Genomic DNA, 17574 nt, shown 5'->3' on the forward strand with positions numbered 1-17574 from the left:
TTCAATGCTTTTCAGAAATTGGCTAAACAGTTGCTTGTTGAGAAGAGTTCAAAGGCTACAAAGATAATGAGAATAAGGAGTGACCATGGAAAGGAATTTGAGAATACTGACTTTGCTAATTTTTGTGAATTACGGGGCCTATTCTATGAATTTTCAGCATCAAAAACACCTAAAAAAAAAACAATGTTGTGGAAAGGAAAAACAAAGTGCTTCAAGAGATGGCTAGGGTGATGCTTAATGCCAAAAAGCTTCCTACAAGACTTTGGGCTGAAGCTATCAACACAGTATATCATATTTCCAACAAGGTTTATCTTAGAAAAGGTATTGTTCAAACTCCTTATGAACTATGGAAAGATAAGAAACCCGATCTCTCTTATTTTCATGTGTTTGAATGCAAATGCTACATTTTGAATTATAGAGAGAATTTAGGTAAATTTGATTCAAGGAGTGATAAAGGAGTTTTTATTGGATATTCTTCTAATAGTCGTGCATTCATGATTAATAACATACATTCTGAAAAAAAATTAGAATTCACTAATGTTGTGTTTAGTGATGCAAAAGATGTTTCAGAATATTCTCAAGAATGTGAAATTCAAGACATATCTATTCCTCGTGTGTTCACACAAGATAGTGTGGACATTATTGAATCTTCTAAACCTAAACCTTTATCAAATGTGCTATCACCTACTTCTGGTGCATCAGCAACAGGATTTGCTCCTTGCAAAGAATCATCTGCTAATTCATCATTGCAAATGAAGGGATAGAGTTGGTTGTTGATCTTTTTGATGAAAACATTCAAAGGAGAAATCAAAAAAGAAAAGATCCACCAACATGGATTCTAAAAGCTCATCCATCTTCAATCGTGATTGGAGATCCAAATGAGGTAATTGTTACAAGAAGAAGAAGACAAAATGAAATTAACCATCTTTGTTATGTATCTCTTGCAGAGCTGAAGAATGCCAAACAAGCTTTAGAAGATGAAATTTGGATTGAGGCGATGCAAGAAGAATTGGAACAATTTGAAAGAAATGATGTTTGGACGCTTGTACCAAGACCAGAGGGAATCAACATAATAGGTACAAAATTGATTTTTAAAAATAAAACTAATGAGTTTGGCAATGTTATCAAGAACAAAGCTAGGCTTGTAGATCAAGGATATACTCAAGTTGAAGGAATTGGCTTTGATGAAACCTTTGCACATGTTGCACAACTTGAATCAATTCGTTTGCTACTTTTTGTTGCCTGTTGCCTCAAGATCAAATTGTTCCAAATGGATGTCAAAAGCGCCTTCTTGAATGGAATGCTCACCGAATAAGTGTCTATTGAACAACCAAATGGCTTTCAAGACCCCCGTAATCCTAATCACGTTTTCATATTAAAGAAAGCACTTTATGGTTTAAAACAAGCCCCACATGCCTAGTATGAAAGGTTGACAACTTTTCTTCTTAAGCATAACTATGAATGAGGTAATGCCGACAAGACCCTCTTTATCAAGCGTGCTAACAATGAAATCATGTGTGCACAGATTTACATTGATGATATTGTGTTTGGTTCTACATCTCATTCACATGCACTAGAATTCATTAGCATGATGAAAAATGAGTTTGAGATAAGTATGGTAGGGGAATTGAATATGTTTCTTAGACTTCAAATTAAACAAATGGAAAATGGCATGCTTGTTTCCCAATTAAAGTATGCTAGAAACATGTTGAAAAGATTGTCTACAGAATGCAAAGCATGATAGAACCCCTATGAGTGCTACCCTGAAACTATCCAAAGATGAACATGGTAAAAAGGGTAGATAGTAAGTTGTACCGAAGCATGATAAGGAGTCTTCTTTACTTAATCGCAAGCCGACCTAATATTTGCTTTAGTGTTGGTGTTTGTGCTAGGTTTCAAACTAATCCATCTGAGTTGCACTTGAATGTAGCGAAAAGAATCATGAAATATATTTTAGTTACGTGTGATTGTGGCCTTTAATACTCATTTGATTCTAACAGTTGTTTGGTTGGATATAGTGATGCAGATTGGGTAGGAAGTTTGGATGATCGAAAGAGTACTTCGGGTGGATGTTTCTATCTTGGAAACAATCTTGTCACATTGTACATTAAAAAGCAAAACGCAATCTTCCTATCCACTATCGAGGCTGAGTACATTGCCGTAAGGAGTTGTTGCACTCAAATTTTATGGTTAAACCAAATTTTGAATGATTATGGTGATGATCAAGATTGTTTGACTATTTTCAGTGATAACATGAGTGCCATTAACATATCTAAGAATCCAGTCCAATATTTTAGGACTAAGCATAGTGACAGACATAATTTCATTAGAGAGTTAGTTGAGGAGAACATTATTGCACTTGCTCATGTGAACACAAAATTCCCAATCGGCTGAATTATTTACAAAAGCACTTAACTATGAACCTTTTGTTTTCTTGGGAAAGTCCATTGGACTACTTCAACTTGAATAGTTTTTCATTTCAATTGATGAATAAAGCAAGGACATGCTACTTTCAATTTTGTTTGTCAAGACTCCTTGATCTGTGCTAACACTCTAATTGTCATTTATTTTCTCTTATTTATGTGTTAACTCCGGTATGTTGTGTCCACTGAGACTCTCTCTATAACATAACCTTATTGCATCATGAGTTGACTGACTATTCTTGTCACCATTATGAAAGAGCTACCTTGCATGAAGTGTGAAAGTCGTTTTGAGTAATTTTCTTATTTGTAGAGACCCCTGTATTTTGGAAAATCTACCATTAAGAGGAATACCTTCTTGCAAGTGTGAAAGCTACATTTTGGTTACGTTTATGAGAATTATTTGCCCATTGATCAAAATGAAAAGAAAAAATCTTTATTTCCTATGTTGAAAAAAAAAATGAAAAATTATTATGGGGCATGAGGGAAGGGGGAGATTCTCTTGCAAAATTTAAAATTGACCAATGTATCATTTTACCCCCTTGAAGACACTATCACACACTAAGAAAAGCTCTTTGAAATTTATCTCACTTGTGTGTGATTGAGGAAGTGTTGTTTTGATTGCATTTTATTGACAAATTCCTTATGAGTTTTTGTGCCTTTTAAGATTGAAAATTTGATTTATTAGGATGATTTGCACAGATTGACTCTCTTGACTCTCAAAAATTCATGTGAAGCATTTCATCATTTTAATTTTCTTTTTTTATAATTGTTCAATAAAGTCAGGTCTTTTGAAAAAATTTGATGTCCTTTGGCATGTTGTGCCTACAACTTGTTTAAAAGACTTGTTTTATTCATGTTTGCTCCTTGCATGGTCACATCTGTAGAATGCTCACACTTTGCTGTGTCTACTTGTTGTGTGCCCACACTGTCGTACTGTGTGCACATCTGTTTGAGTAGAGTCCTTTTTTAACTGAATCTTATTTTTAGGGTTTTTGATGTTATCATATTATCACACCTCTTGTCTACAATAAAACCTTTTTGCATCATCCTTGATTTTTTTCTCAAGTCTTTGCTCTAATCTTATTTTCTTCCCACTCGAAGATCAAGTCGCCATTGAGGTTTGGTTCAAACCTTATGAACAAATAGGGGGGGAAGAGATGTAGAGTTGAGGGGGAAGAGATGTAGAATTGAGGGGGAGTGGAGTGTAGTTGTTGTGGTGATTTGTTCCTTTCTTTGTTCGTAGTACTCTGCATTTTTTTTACTACATGTTTGTTTCTTTTGGCAGTTTCTCTCTGGTTGAACTGATGAAGTTACTTTTGTTTCTTGTTGACTCTCTTAGGGGGAGTTTGTTTTTCCTTGTTTGTTAAATATGTTGAACCATTTATGGTTTTTAGTCATATTTGCTTTTCATGATTTGTTTGTGACACTTTTACTGTGGTTGATATTTCTCTCTCTTTATGTGATTTTGGTTGTTTTTGTGAGACAGGTATGTATTGATCTTTTGATCATTTTGGTGCTTTGTTCATAGGTTTGACAAAGGGGGACATTATTGATATTTTTGTCAAGCTTATGTTATGATGACACATTTTGCCAAGTGGCAATTTCTCTTTGATTGTCTTGCCCACCAAGTTTATTTTGATTCATGATATCATTATGTGACCTAACTTTACATATGTCATAATTTCCTTATGTGGTCCAAAAAGATTGTAAGACTTTATCTATGGTCCTGCAAGGAAGAGAAAAGTTATGGTTGTGGTCCAACAAAAAGTTGGAATTCTTTTTGTCCTCCACGTGTTCAATTGTCAGGCTTATGCCTTTTGCTTTTTCATTTCATGCGTGTGCACAATGGATGTGTGCTTGCACACTTATGTCAAAAGTATGCATGTTGCATTTCATTTCATATTTTACTTCGTGTGTGTGTACACATTTCTGTTATGCTAACATCGCATGTCTGACTCATTTTTCATAAGTTGCTTTTTTATCCTTAACATCTAAGATATTTTCTTTGCATCTTTTGTGCTATCATTTGGACCACTTACAGGTGTCCCAATTTTCTGTAGTGGTCCAAGGAAAATCAGCCTTTTTGTCCCTTTTGGTTGTGGTCCCAAAAGATTGGTTATGGTCCCAAAATATAGATGGAATCTTTTCTATTTTTGGACCAACATATGTCAACCATTGTTTGCTGACTTGGCAATAATTGGGGAGCATGAAATTGGTCTATATCTTCTTCATTCTTGCTCATCTGTGAACTAACCTTTGATATTTTATTTAACTTGTGCTCTAAAATTTTCAGAGAGTTTTTCCTCAAAGGTTCAACTTATGTTTATGTGCTAAACCGTCACCATCTCTTATACTTGATTGAATAGTTGTTGGAACTTGGTTCCTTTGTTGATGCTAGAACGTGGCTTTGGCATGTGAAGCTTCGGTGGAGCTTAAGTGTTCTTCGAGTGTGTTCCCAGTGTGAAGAGATATGTGGTGCAATAAGACAATATAGATTCAAAGGGTGGTGTTTAGTGTAACTAGAACAGAGAGTTCTCTTTGCTGTAGCTAAAATCAACTTTGAACTATATTTTGGAATGTTTGTTGATTAGTGGATTTGCTTCGATCTAGACGAGGTCCTATGGATGTTGGCTAAAAGTGGATTTAGCCGAACCATGTATATGCTAGTGTGCTTTACATTTACAACTTGTTATTATTTGTGAACAACTTGGTAAACTATTTCGTTGCGTCTTTAAAAATTGGTACCTAAATGTTAAATAGAATTCACCACCTCTAACGTTGTGCAACACCAATGGTGGTAGGAACAAAACTTGTTCTTGATGGCAGTGAAACTTTTTAGCAACCTATGTTGTACAGAAGCATAATAGGAGCTCTACAATATTTGATAATGACTAGGCTAGATTGGTCATATGTTGTAAAAATCAATGATTTAAACAAGGAATGCAAAAAATTTTCTAAAAATGTGTTTAGTAGATAGAGATAAATTGATAATTCCAAAGTTAATTAAAGACTACTATCAAGAGGACTATAAATAAAAAGAGTAGTGCAAATAAAAGAGATCCAATAATTCAACAATACAAGATGATAATAAAAACTTCGAGTGTACAAACTCACTTAACAGAGAGATACATAAAAAAAAAAAATAAAAAAAAAAATGTGTGAGAAAAGTTGCAGCTTGTTAAGAACTTGGACTTCTATTTCGCTTGATTTTGGATGCAATTTTTTAAGAATTGACTTTGGAGATTTTATTTTTTTATAGAGGAAAAGCAGGAGACAATGCTGGCTTCAGAGAAGTTGAATATGTAATGTAAAATGTCTAAAGAATAACTTGTTCGACGGGGATGGAATTTAATTCATAAATAACATGAGTGACTTGTGGAATGAGTGAGAATGGATTCATACTTCAGAATAATGGTAAAGAATAACTTCATATTAGAGTTTAATCCAAGTCCAAAGATTGAAGGGAGGAACCTATGCAAACTTCATGTTGGTTTAACTTTAGTCAAACGTCGTTGACCAAAAACTTCATAATTGCTTTTAGTATAATAAATTTTTTGCTACAATTTTTCTTATGTCAGTATAAAATAATTATGCTATTTTTTATTATAGTACGTACGTAGTATAAGTAATACTATTATGATAGATGAATTATATTATTAAATTGATTAGTGAGACAAATTAAGTAGCAATTAATTAAGGATATTAGTAACAGATAAAAAAAATTAGTGCAATTTTATATACTAACTTAGAAGTTTAATTTGGTATCGTTTCTTCGAATAGAGTTTAATAAGGATATGTAAACGTAAAAGTAAAGATATGCTTTATTAATAAATTTATAAAAAGAAAAAAGGTTTTATTATTTGCACAAGAAAAGTGAAGTTGAAATTTTCATACTTTTCAAAAACTTTGAAAAATCTCATATATTAGTTTATGAGAAAAAGATTAAATTTTGATTTTTTTTTTCAAACAAGACATAACATAATTTATTCAAACACTTACAGAAATTTTCTTAATTGATATATAGCAAAAGACACAATAAAAATATAAAAAATAAAAAGTTTTTGACAACAATTTTTTTTTCTTTTTTTTTTTGGTTGTTGTTGTTGGGGGGTGTTTCAAAAAAAGTCTTATATATATATATATATTTTTTTTTTTTTTTTAATTTGTAAAATATTTTAATTTTTGATATTGCATTTATTAGTTACAACTAAATGTTAAAAGAAATATCAGTACATGTTTTTAATAAATTGTTTTAATTTTTTTATGCCTTTTTTTTAAAGAAACATATTAAATTTTTTTTATCAAATTACATGGATAAAAAAAACATTTAATATGTCTAAAAGAAAACACGTGTTTTTAATAAATTGTTTTAATTTTTTTAAAAGACCTTTGATGTACTTTGACATAAAATGTCTTTTTTTTGCCATTCCCTCAGTTAACTTTATCACCAAAAATTGAAGGTGGGGTGGCTGACTACAGGGGGCAAAATGTTAATTCTTAATGTTGGAGGGGGTTAGATGAGAAAACCTTAATAGAAGTTAAAGGAGCCTGGTGTTTGTATTAACCTAATGATCTTTTTTATACTCCTGTAACTGTTAAGACCCCATGGGAAATATGTGTAATTAACTCTTATTTGTACTGCCAAGATAACAAATTCTAAGTCTTTTTTTTGGGTAAGTAACAAATTCTAAGTCATTGAATTGCATTGGGCCATTGACCAAGAATATGTTATAAACCGGCGTCAAAAATTTATATTATTATATAAAGTCTCGTTTTTTGTAAAAAATATAAGGTCTGATTTGTTATGTAATAATCAATGTTAATCTGAAAACAATGCATATTTAAAAAACAAATAAATAAAAAAAAAAAAATAACAACACCAAATAAGTAAAATAAGGAAAGCCAAATGACTATACATATTACAAGAGACTAAAGACAATGTTAATAAAATCATATAACATGAAGGGTAATTACTATACAGTATACATACCCGAAAGCTGAGGACACTACTTGACCCCAAGAACTTTAGAAACTATAATAAAGATTCCCTCTACTTATTTTTAACTATTAACTTTAACCGTAATAACCTACAATTAGGTACAACTTATTTTCACAAATTTTTTGAAAAAAATCAACTAAAAAAATAAATTAAAAATCAAAATAATATATGTATTAAAAAAAAAAAAAAAAACTCACAAACTTGGCCAATTGAAAATTTTAACTGTTATCATGATCTAGCCTAAAATTGTGGTTGTGATCTCAAATTGCGTTATTGCAATCTCCTCGTAGTAGTTAAAGTTTGATAATGGCTTTTTCAAATAGGTAGAGCTGCAAACGAATCGAACATGAACGAACAACCCCGTTCGAAAATCGTTCGATAAGCATAATAGGTTGTTCGGAATCATGTTTGAACTCGAACGAACATAAAATCGCCATTCGAATAATTTTTGAATACTTGTTCGAATAAAAAATATATGCCAACTTTCAATTCATGCTCCAAAAAACAAATATAAAACAATTTATAATTCATACTTGATAGAATTTAAGGTGGGCTTGACTCCTTACCTAATAAGGCCTTATTGGGTGAGGAGTCAAACCCACCTCAAATTCTATCTTGGTATCAGAGCCAGATTCAATTGAGTTGAATGTTTGACCAGCGGGTGAGAAGTTAGAGTTAGCAACTACCTCCATCAATAGACATGACCCAACATATGGGCTTGACCTGAGGGAAAGTATTGGAGTCTTACGCCTACTAGGCACGCTCAAAGTCTACTAGTTTATAAGAGAGAATAATTCTTTCATTCAACAAAGCCTTATTAGGTGAAGAGTCAGGCTCATCTCAAATTCTATTATACTCATTTAATTTAGCATTTGAAAATAATCTATATATACTTTAAATAAATCAACCAAAACTCAATAAATTAAAATAAATAGTCATCATAAATAATAAAACTTCAAAATAAATTGAACAAAACAATAAAAACAAATAATCACAACCAAAAGGAATTTGTAAATTGAACTATCAGTCTATGCTCAATCACTTTCTCCCATCAATCATCATGGACAGGCAATCACAAGTCATGTATTATATAATAGAATGAGAGTCTATTATAAATTTGTAATATATATATATATATAACATTTGACATGCTATATATCACTTGATTATACAATATGTTATGTTCATCAATTTGCTCTACTATATTTATTATTTATTAATTGAAACACTATATACTCATATATTTAATTACTGATTACATTTGAAAAAAAAAAAAAAATCATCCAAACATATTATATATTTAAAAAAAATTCATCTAAACTGGACCAAGCGTAGTTTAAAAAAGAAAAAAATGAAAACTATAAACATGATATTAATGCAACTCGAACTAAGGACCTTGAAGTCAAAAAAATTGCATTTTTAACACTAAGCCATAGAAAATCATTGATAAATTTAGCACCATATAAATATATATAATAATGTATGCTATGTTTTCAAACATAAATGAATGAAAAATCGAACAGAGGAGTGTTCACGAACAGATGGATCATTTGAACGGAGTTATGTTCACAAACATAATCAAACGAACACCCCTTGTTCGATCTTGAATCGAACGAACTCGAACTCGAACTCAAACCTTTTGTTATCGAGTCAAGTCAAGTTGTTATCGAACGAACATTGAACTGCTAGCATACAAATCGGTCCATTTGCATCCCTCACTGAAGATTGTTAAAGTGAATAAAAACTAATCGAAATTTAAATCTACTGTTATGTTGTTGTTAGTAGGGTAAGTAAATGGTGCGTGTTGGGAAGAAGTTTAAACTCGGCGTTTTTATAGAAATCACTATTTCTCCATGAATAGAATTTGTCATGTATTTTGTGCTTTCTAATTGTTGTTTGTTGACATGGCACATCACTCGGATTGCCAATTTGTCAACTGTGCTATGTATATAAACTGTAGAGCATCATTTTTCTGTTACAAAGATCAAAATTTGCTTCTTTTCTAGATTTTCAGTTCTCTCAAAATTGTCTCATGGTACCAGAACCATAGGCTGTAGTTAAAATAATACTACGTCCACAATCCAATCTCACAAACTTTCCTTACAACCCCAACATTAGGGATGGGCATGGGCCGGGGATCCCTGTCTTTGGCCCCAACCCAAAAGCCCATGGAGATTTCCTGATCCCGGCCCGAAGCTCGTTCAAGGAATTCAGGGAATCCCCGAATAAAGCCTGTTCCCCGAATTCCCTGTTTGGGGGTTTTGTGTCTTTTTGTATCCTTAACCATTTTCTCCAAATTATAATATACCAATCAAAAAGAAACTAAATATATAATGCACATATTAAACATAAGGACCATACCATTCAAAAAGAAATTAAATCTATAATTTACATATTAAATATAAAAACCATAATATTAAATTGATAATATATTATAATATGTGACATAATATATAATGTGTTATAATAAATTCTAAATAAATTACACCATTTATATTATAATGTCTCTTTAATATATAATGTATTACATATGATACATTATACATATATATTATAATAAATTCTAAATAAATAACTACTATATATATTATAATAAATTCTAAATAAATAGCTATAATCATAATATAACAAGAGCAATTAGATAATAGAATTGAAATAATGATTCAAAAAAAAAAAAAAAAAAAATTATAATGATTTATTGATTCATTATAACCAATCAAAACACAAAATGATATATTACATATATATTATGTAGTAACATAAGATTATAGATAATAGCATATTATATATAATGCATAACATATATATGTCATATGCATTATACTTATATAGTATATACTATATATAACGTATAATTTATAATATATAATGTATAATGTCAAATGTATACCATATATAATGTATAATGTATAATGTCAAATGTATAACTTTTGCTTTATAGCATTAACATATATATATATATATAATTTTATTTATTTATTATATTTAATCTAGTTTTATTTATTATCTATTTGTATATGGTTTCATAAAATACTTACACAATTATAATTTGTCATTGTATAATATATGATCGATTTTCAAACATTAAAATTTAATATATATATATATATGAGCCAAGGCGGGGCGGGCAAGACCTATCCCGGCCCTGACTCGTCCCAGAATTTCGGGACTAATTTTAAGCCCGATCCCTGCTCAAAGCCCGAATGATTCAGGGAAAATCCGCCCCGCTCGGGGTGGGGTTGGTCCCTGCGGGCCTGGGCTTTATGCCCATCCCTACCCATTATGGCAATTAAGTTGGAATTGTCACATCAGCTCCACCACACCCAAGACGCAAAATTTAATGATTTTGACTAGACCTAAGAAATTATCGTTCCTTCATACCATTCCTCGTTCCCTATAAAGAAATGGTTGTTCCTCATGAAGAAATGATCATCCCTCTCTTAAACAACAACTATTCCTCTCTTATGTAATGATCTTTCCTTATAAATGAACGATACCTTATGAAGGAACGGTCATTTTTTATTTTATGAAGTTATGGTCATTCCTTCATAAGGTATGGTTATACCTTGTGATGATATAACTATTCCTTTACATTGTCATACCTTATAAAAGAATGATTGCTACTTCATAAGAAAATGATTGTTTCTTAATGAGAAATAGTCCTTCCTTATAAAGGAACAGTTAGTCTTGTCTCCTGCTTTTATTCTACTTAAAATCAACAATAAAATCTCCAAAGCCAGTTCTCAACAAATTGCAGTACATCAAACTTGTTAACCAGGCGCAACTTTTTTCTTCTCTCTGTTACTTAAGCTAGTATTAATTTTGAGCTTATAGTCAATTTACTTTGGCAAGTCTATGTAAAGACTAATTATTATGAATAATTTCCAACTTGCTGAATTCTTCACAAATAAATTTTATATGTTCATAAGTGAAACTGATTTCAATGCCCAGCATGTAGCTTTCTTACATATTACTTTTAGGAAGATACAGTTGAGGTTTAAACTTTACACGTCAATAACATACGCAAGTCTAAAAGGATTATTTTAAAAGGGTAGTGTCGTAATATTTTACTTAAAATAAGGGTAGTTTTTCATGGACTATTGAAGGAGGAGTTCCTTTTTTCTAAGTACCCCGTCTTGTCTAATTTTTAGAAGGATTTCATAATATTTGAATTCTATATATATTAATCTATTACATAGGTGTGAAAAATAGTTTTATAAATAGATTTATGAGAGTATATAACTATACGGCCCGCTCAATCATAAAAAGGGCAGAGTTATTTATACCCACCAAATATTCTCAATAAATTATTTATTAATTAAAAAATAATATTACACAAACATAACCACGTGACAAACCCACAAATAAATCTGTGAATTATGTGAAAAATCAAATTAAATATTATTACATTTTACACCTATTTAAACGTGCTTAATTCTTTTTTCTTATATTTTGAAATCTAATACTAATCCATTCCATGGTTAAAAAATATATTCATCTTTTTGTTGATACTAACATAATCCAGATGATGATCCGTCTAATTCTTTTTTTTTTTTTTTTTTTTTCTTATAGTCAATTTACTTTGGCAAGTCTTTGTAAAGACTATATATATAGGGTTCAAATGCAACACCTCTAAGCATTTATTTTTACTACTAATATAAAATGAATATCTGTGCTGTATAAGTATAATTTTTTAATACAGATACATAAGATAAATTTAAGCTAAAAATTTATTATACTGAAAGCAAACATAATATTGCACGACATGGATACTTAAGTCCATTAAGTAGTGATCCTTTTAGTAAACAACGTTTGAGTGAAATTAAATTGCATAGATTCCTCACTTCAATCTTTGAACTTGGATTAAAGTCTAATACGAAGTTATTCTTTGCCATTATTCCTGAAGAAGAATGCATTCTCTGTTATTCCATCCCTGTCGTACAAGTTATTCCTTAAACATGTTGCATGCATTGCATATGCAATTTACTTCTCTAAGTTCAGCCTTGTCTCCTGCTCTTCTTCTATTCAAAAATAAAATCTTCAAAGCCAGTTCTCAACAAATTGAAGTACATCAAGCTTGTTAGTTCAGCAGGCTAACATCACAAGTGCTTCACCAGGTGCATCTTTTTTCTTCTCTGTTAATTGACCTTATAATCAATTTACTTTGGCAAGTCTATGTAAATACTAATTTTTTTATTTATTTTTATAAAGACTTCATTTTTCTTATCGACTCTAAATAAACTTGGACTGATAATGGAGAAACTATTGCAAGGATATATATAGATGTACTTGGTTAGTTTGTTTATTTTATCTGAAAACTGAATAGAAATACTAGTATAAAATTATACACATATATTTATAAATGTTATGTTTTTGCACTTCGTATCGTTTATAATTTATGTTGTATGATGCTTGCAAACATTGTCTTTATCTATATTTACGCGATCAAGTTAATGTAACACAAATTGGTAGCCCTTAATCTAATACAATTTCTTCATTTTTGGATTACATAGGGGGGCCATGGTCACCCAGGTCCAATGAAACTTTTGAAAATTTACATAAAAATATTTACATTTTACCACTTAAAATGAATTTATTCTTGTTTGACCCCATATTATTTTCTAAATTCTACACTTCATCCCCCGGAAATACAATTTTCTAGTTCCACCATTGGTTATATATTTAAATTCAATAAAAGCATCATCTCGCCTTATTCACGTCATAACAATTTATTCATCACTATTAATTAACATAAGCTTCATATTGAAATTAATTTTTTTTTTTTTTTTAAGAAAAAAATTCAGCCCTGTGCAGTTTGAGTTTTCAATAGAAGAATCATGGTCTGGCAAGCAATTTCCGAAAAAGTCATCCAACTTTGGAACGGATATGAAGTTCGATTGATAGTTTTACTAAGCCTTTTTTTACAGATCATCCTCATTATATTTGGTTCTCGACGAAAATATCAAAGAAGAATTTGGATAAGTGTCCTTGTTTGGTTGGCATACTTGACAGCAGATTCGGTGGCAACTGTTGCCTTGGGCACCCTCGCCCGCAGCCAAGGAAATCTTGAAGATAATTCTTTGGAATCAAACAACGTACTTAAAGCATTTTGGGCGCCGTTCCTTCTCTTGCATCTTGGTGGCCCGGATACTATCACAGCTTACTCTTTAGAAGACAATGAGTTGTGGTTAAGGCACTTACATGGGCTTGTAGTCCAAGTTGGAGTAGCATTTATCATCTTCGTCCGATACTCCTGGGACAACAATACAACTTTTAGATTCCTAACCATTCCAGTATTTATCACTGGAGTTATCAAGTATGGAGAAAGGACTTTTGTGCTTCGGTCTTCAAGTGCTAAGCAATTTAAAGATTCTTTGCGCTCATCTCCACCTAAAACTGGTCGTGGAGAGAAGTTGCACCATAAGGAATCAACAACAGTAGTAGCTGTGTCAAACGATGAAGGCACTAGTCCGAAGGATTATTATTTGGTTGAGGCCAATATGTTATTCAAGAGATTAAGGTGTCTCTTTGCAGACTTACTTCTTGATCATAATGACCGAAAGGAGAGCTACTCTTTCATTCACAGCAAGTCAGCTACACATGCCTTCAAATTGGTGGCCGTTGAGCTTGGATTAATGTATGATCTGCTCTACACCAAGGCAAACATGATTTATTCCAGATTCGGAATCTTTCTTCGTTGCTTTTGCTTCTTCTCCAATGTTTCTGTATCGGTTGTCTTCTTATTCTTCATTGATAAACATGCATATTCATCAATCGATATCTCCATAACTTATGTACTCCTGCTCGGTGCTGTTTTTCTGGAGGTTTATGCGTTTATCATGCTTCTGTTTTCTGACTGGACAAAAGTTTGGTTGACCAAGCGTATATTTACTTCCGGTGGTAATTTGGTTTCCAATGTTTTACTTTCGACCAACAGTAGGAGGTGGTCAGAGTCCATGGGTCAGTACAACTTTTTAAGTTTGTGTGTGGAAGAGATATCATCCAAACCTATTAGAGTTCCGAAGTTATTTGGCATCAAAGAAATTTTAGAGAAGTTTCATTATTTGACTTGGGAGGATGTGAATATTGATCTACAAGAAATGATCTTCAAGAAGATCATGGAGAACAGCAAGAAAATTGAAGGTGATCATTTCAATATCAAGCGATGCAAAAAATTGTTAGCTCAGAGAGGTGATAATGCATTAGCAAATAGAGGTAGGATATTTCCTTTTCCGTTTTCTTTTCTTGATAACTTTCGTTGGTGTACAATTGATGTAGACTTTGATCATAGCCTTCTTGTTTGGCACATTGCCACTGATATTTGTTATCATGTTGATTATGGTGACAACGGAGATGATGATAATGGAATTCCTGTAAATTGTAAAATGAGCAAGCGACTATCGGATTATATGTTGTATTTGTTAGTTATGTGTCCAAATATGTTGCCCAAAGGGATTGGTGAAATAAGGTATAAGGAAACTTGTGCAGAGGCTCTGAGATTCTTTGAAAAAGAAATGAAGAAGCAAAATATGTCTAATATTTCAAAAAATGAAGCCTGTGGTATGTTGCTTAATGTGAGGGACAAACCTGGAAGTTTATCTGTGCTATATAGTGGAAGTAGACTGGCCAAGCAATTGCAAGAATTGAAATCTGGATATTATGTTGGGAGGAAAGAAGAGGTATGGAAGATGATAAGTGAAGTATGGACAGAAATGTTGACATATGCTGCAAATAGTTGCGGATGGAAAGAGCATGGAAAACAACTTATCAAAGGTGGGGAGTTGCTCACTCATATATGTGTTCTTATGGCACATTTGGGCTTGAGTGAACAATATCAACAACAAAATGTGATCGATCCATCGCAAGGGTCAAACCGGCCGAAGGATTTCTTTCTTGAGAAATCTTCCAAAGCTGAAAAAGAACTAGGTTTTGGTCAGCAATATTTATTGCCTGAACAAGATCAAGGTTTTGGGGACCGGCACTTCCAGCATGAGAAAAACCTATCAACTTCTCGGCTCTTTGGCTCTCGCTGATTTAGGTGAAGATGAAGAATATAATTATGTTAGTAATTTTATGTATATAGAGTTAAGATTGTTTATATTGTATCATTGTGTTAATTATGAGAAAATTATGTCTATTTTTAGAATTTCTTTTGGGTTTTCTACAAGTGCTCTAAAACTGAAGAAAGACGGTTCACTTGACACAAAAGAGAGAATGAAAATAATTTTATATTTATCATTATTACATTGTATTACAAATTAATTTAATACCTATAATGTATCTATGATAATACTATATAATGTCCTATAATGTGTTACTGTAATGAGATGAAAATCTCTAATGTATATTTACCTTTTACAGATAAATAATAAAATTTAAGCAAAAAACAAAAAAAAAAAAAAAATTATACTGAAAGCAAATATTTTATCCTAATTTTATATGAACTGATAATTAAGTCATTGAATAATCACGTTTATTTTTTTTTGTGAATGACGCTTGGGTGAAAGTTAAATCATAATATGAACTTTGCATAGATTCTTGAATGTAAAATCAATCTTAGCTTTAGTCTTTTGTTTGAAAAGTCTTTGTATACACGTCAGCTTTATGTTTAGAATCTTGTTGACTTAACTTTGACTTTGACTTTAACTTCATTATTTTTACCCTATCTGGTTCCATTATCCTATCCTAAAATCCAAAAAAAATATATATATATTTGTTTCAATATTCTCAAAATCTAATTCAACTTTATTCAACTCAAAACAAAGTACATTTGTTTCACAATTTTTCCCCTATCCTATCAAAAATACACATTTGTTTCTTTATTCTGAAAAATATTATTCTACTTTATTCAATTATTTTTAAACCTCCTAGGTTTGTTAATTTAACTAAACACCCCCAATTTTTTTTAGAAAATGACAAAAACAAGCCTACCAACTCACATTTGCCAGATTCTGGCAACCACCGTCAGAAGGTGGCCAAAATATGGTATAATGGCACACTACCGACTGGATCTGGTTAGTAGTGCGTTGATCTAACCTTTTTAGGTCATATCTACTGTGGACTTAGCCGAAAAAGGCTAAATCTTTGGCTATAGCTAACCATCAACGACGGCCAAGATATGGCCATCGTTGACCATCAATGATGACCATATCTTTGGCTGTCGTTGATGACCAAATAGGTCAAATCTGGCCGTCAATGGCCAGATCTAGCTGTACATATAACCTTTTTCAATCAAATCTACTGTGGATCTAGTTGGAAAATGTCATATCAGGGCACGACCGATCAGATCCAGCCGATCGTGGGCTGATATGGCAACTCCTGCCACCCTCTGGTGGTGGTGGCTGACTACCAGTATTTAATGGGTAGGTGGGGGTGTTTTTGTTAATTTTCAATGTTTTATTATGGAGGTGTTTATAAATTAACAAACCTAGGGGGTATTCCTGTTAATTTTTAAATCCTACCTCGTAATTAACACCCATTTTACTTTTTTTTTTCCAAAATATTATTCTAAAAAGTATTAGAATAATAAACCAAATGCACCCAATAATTACTTTTCTCGTAAAAATAACCCAACTTAACTTTACTTTACTTTTTTCAAAACACTATTATAAAAACCATCAAAATAGTGAATCAAACGAAGCCTAAACTTTTTACTATAAAAGAAAAATATACACTCAAAGTTAGTTACTGTTTTACTTAATACTATAAATCAATTTCTACCATAACCCTCTTTTCTCCCAAATTTTCCAGTTCTTCAATTTCTAAAATCGTTTCATAGATTCATCACTTCTATCCTTGGACTTGGAATACTAAACCCTAATATGAAGCTATTCTTTACCATTATTCCGAAGGAGAATCCGTTCTCTCTCATTCCACAAGTCACCTTAAGTCATAAATGAAAAATTCCATCCCCATCACACAAGTTATTCTTTGGACATGTTACATTATATATTCAATATAATTTACTTCTTCATGAAGTCAGCCTTGTCTCCTGCATTTCTTCTAATTAAAAGTAAAATCTACAAAGCCAGTTCTTAAAAAATTGCAGTACATCAAGCTTGTTGGTTCGGCAGGCAAAATTACTGGTCTTCCAAAACACCAGTGCAGTAGCATCACAAGTTCTTAACCAGGTGCAACTTTTTTTCTTCTCTT

The 17574-nt window shown here is 31.7% G+C and overlaps 1 protein-coding gene across 1 annotated transcript; it reads left to right on the forward strand.

Moving 5' to 3' along the window:
* Positions 1-13308: 13308 nt before the first annotated feature.
* LOC116121780 lies at positions 13309-15455 on the forward strand. Its single transcript, XM_031407726.1, has 2 exons — positions 13309-13313; positions 13391-15455. Exons 1-2 carry the CDS (start codon positions 13309-13311, stop codon positions 15453-15455), a joined length of 2070 nt encoding a protein of 689 aa, XP_031263586.1.
* The last annotated feature ends 2119 nt before the right edge of the window (positions 15456-17574 follow it).

This window comes from Pistacia vera, unplaced genomic scaffold, assembly GCF_008641045.1.
Source record: "Pistacia vera cultivar Batoury unplaced genomic scaffold, PisVer_v2 Contig1280, whole genome shotgun sequence".
In the NCBI taxonomy this organism is placed as follows: domain Eukaryota; kingdom Viridiplantae; phylum Streptophyta; class Magnoliopsida; order Sapindales; family Anacardiaceae; genus Pistacia; species Pistacia vera.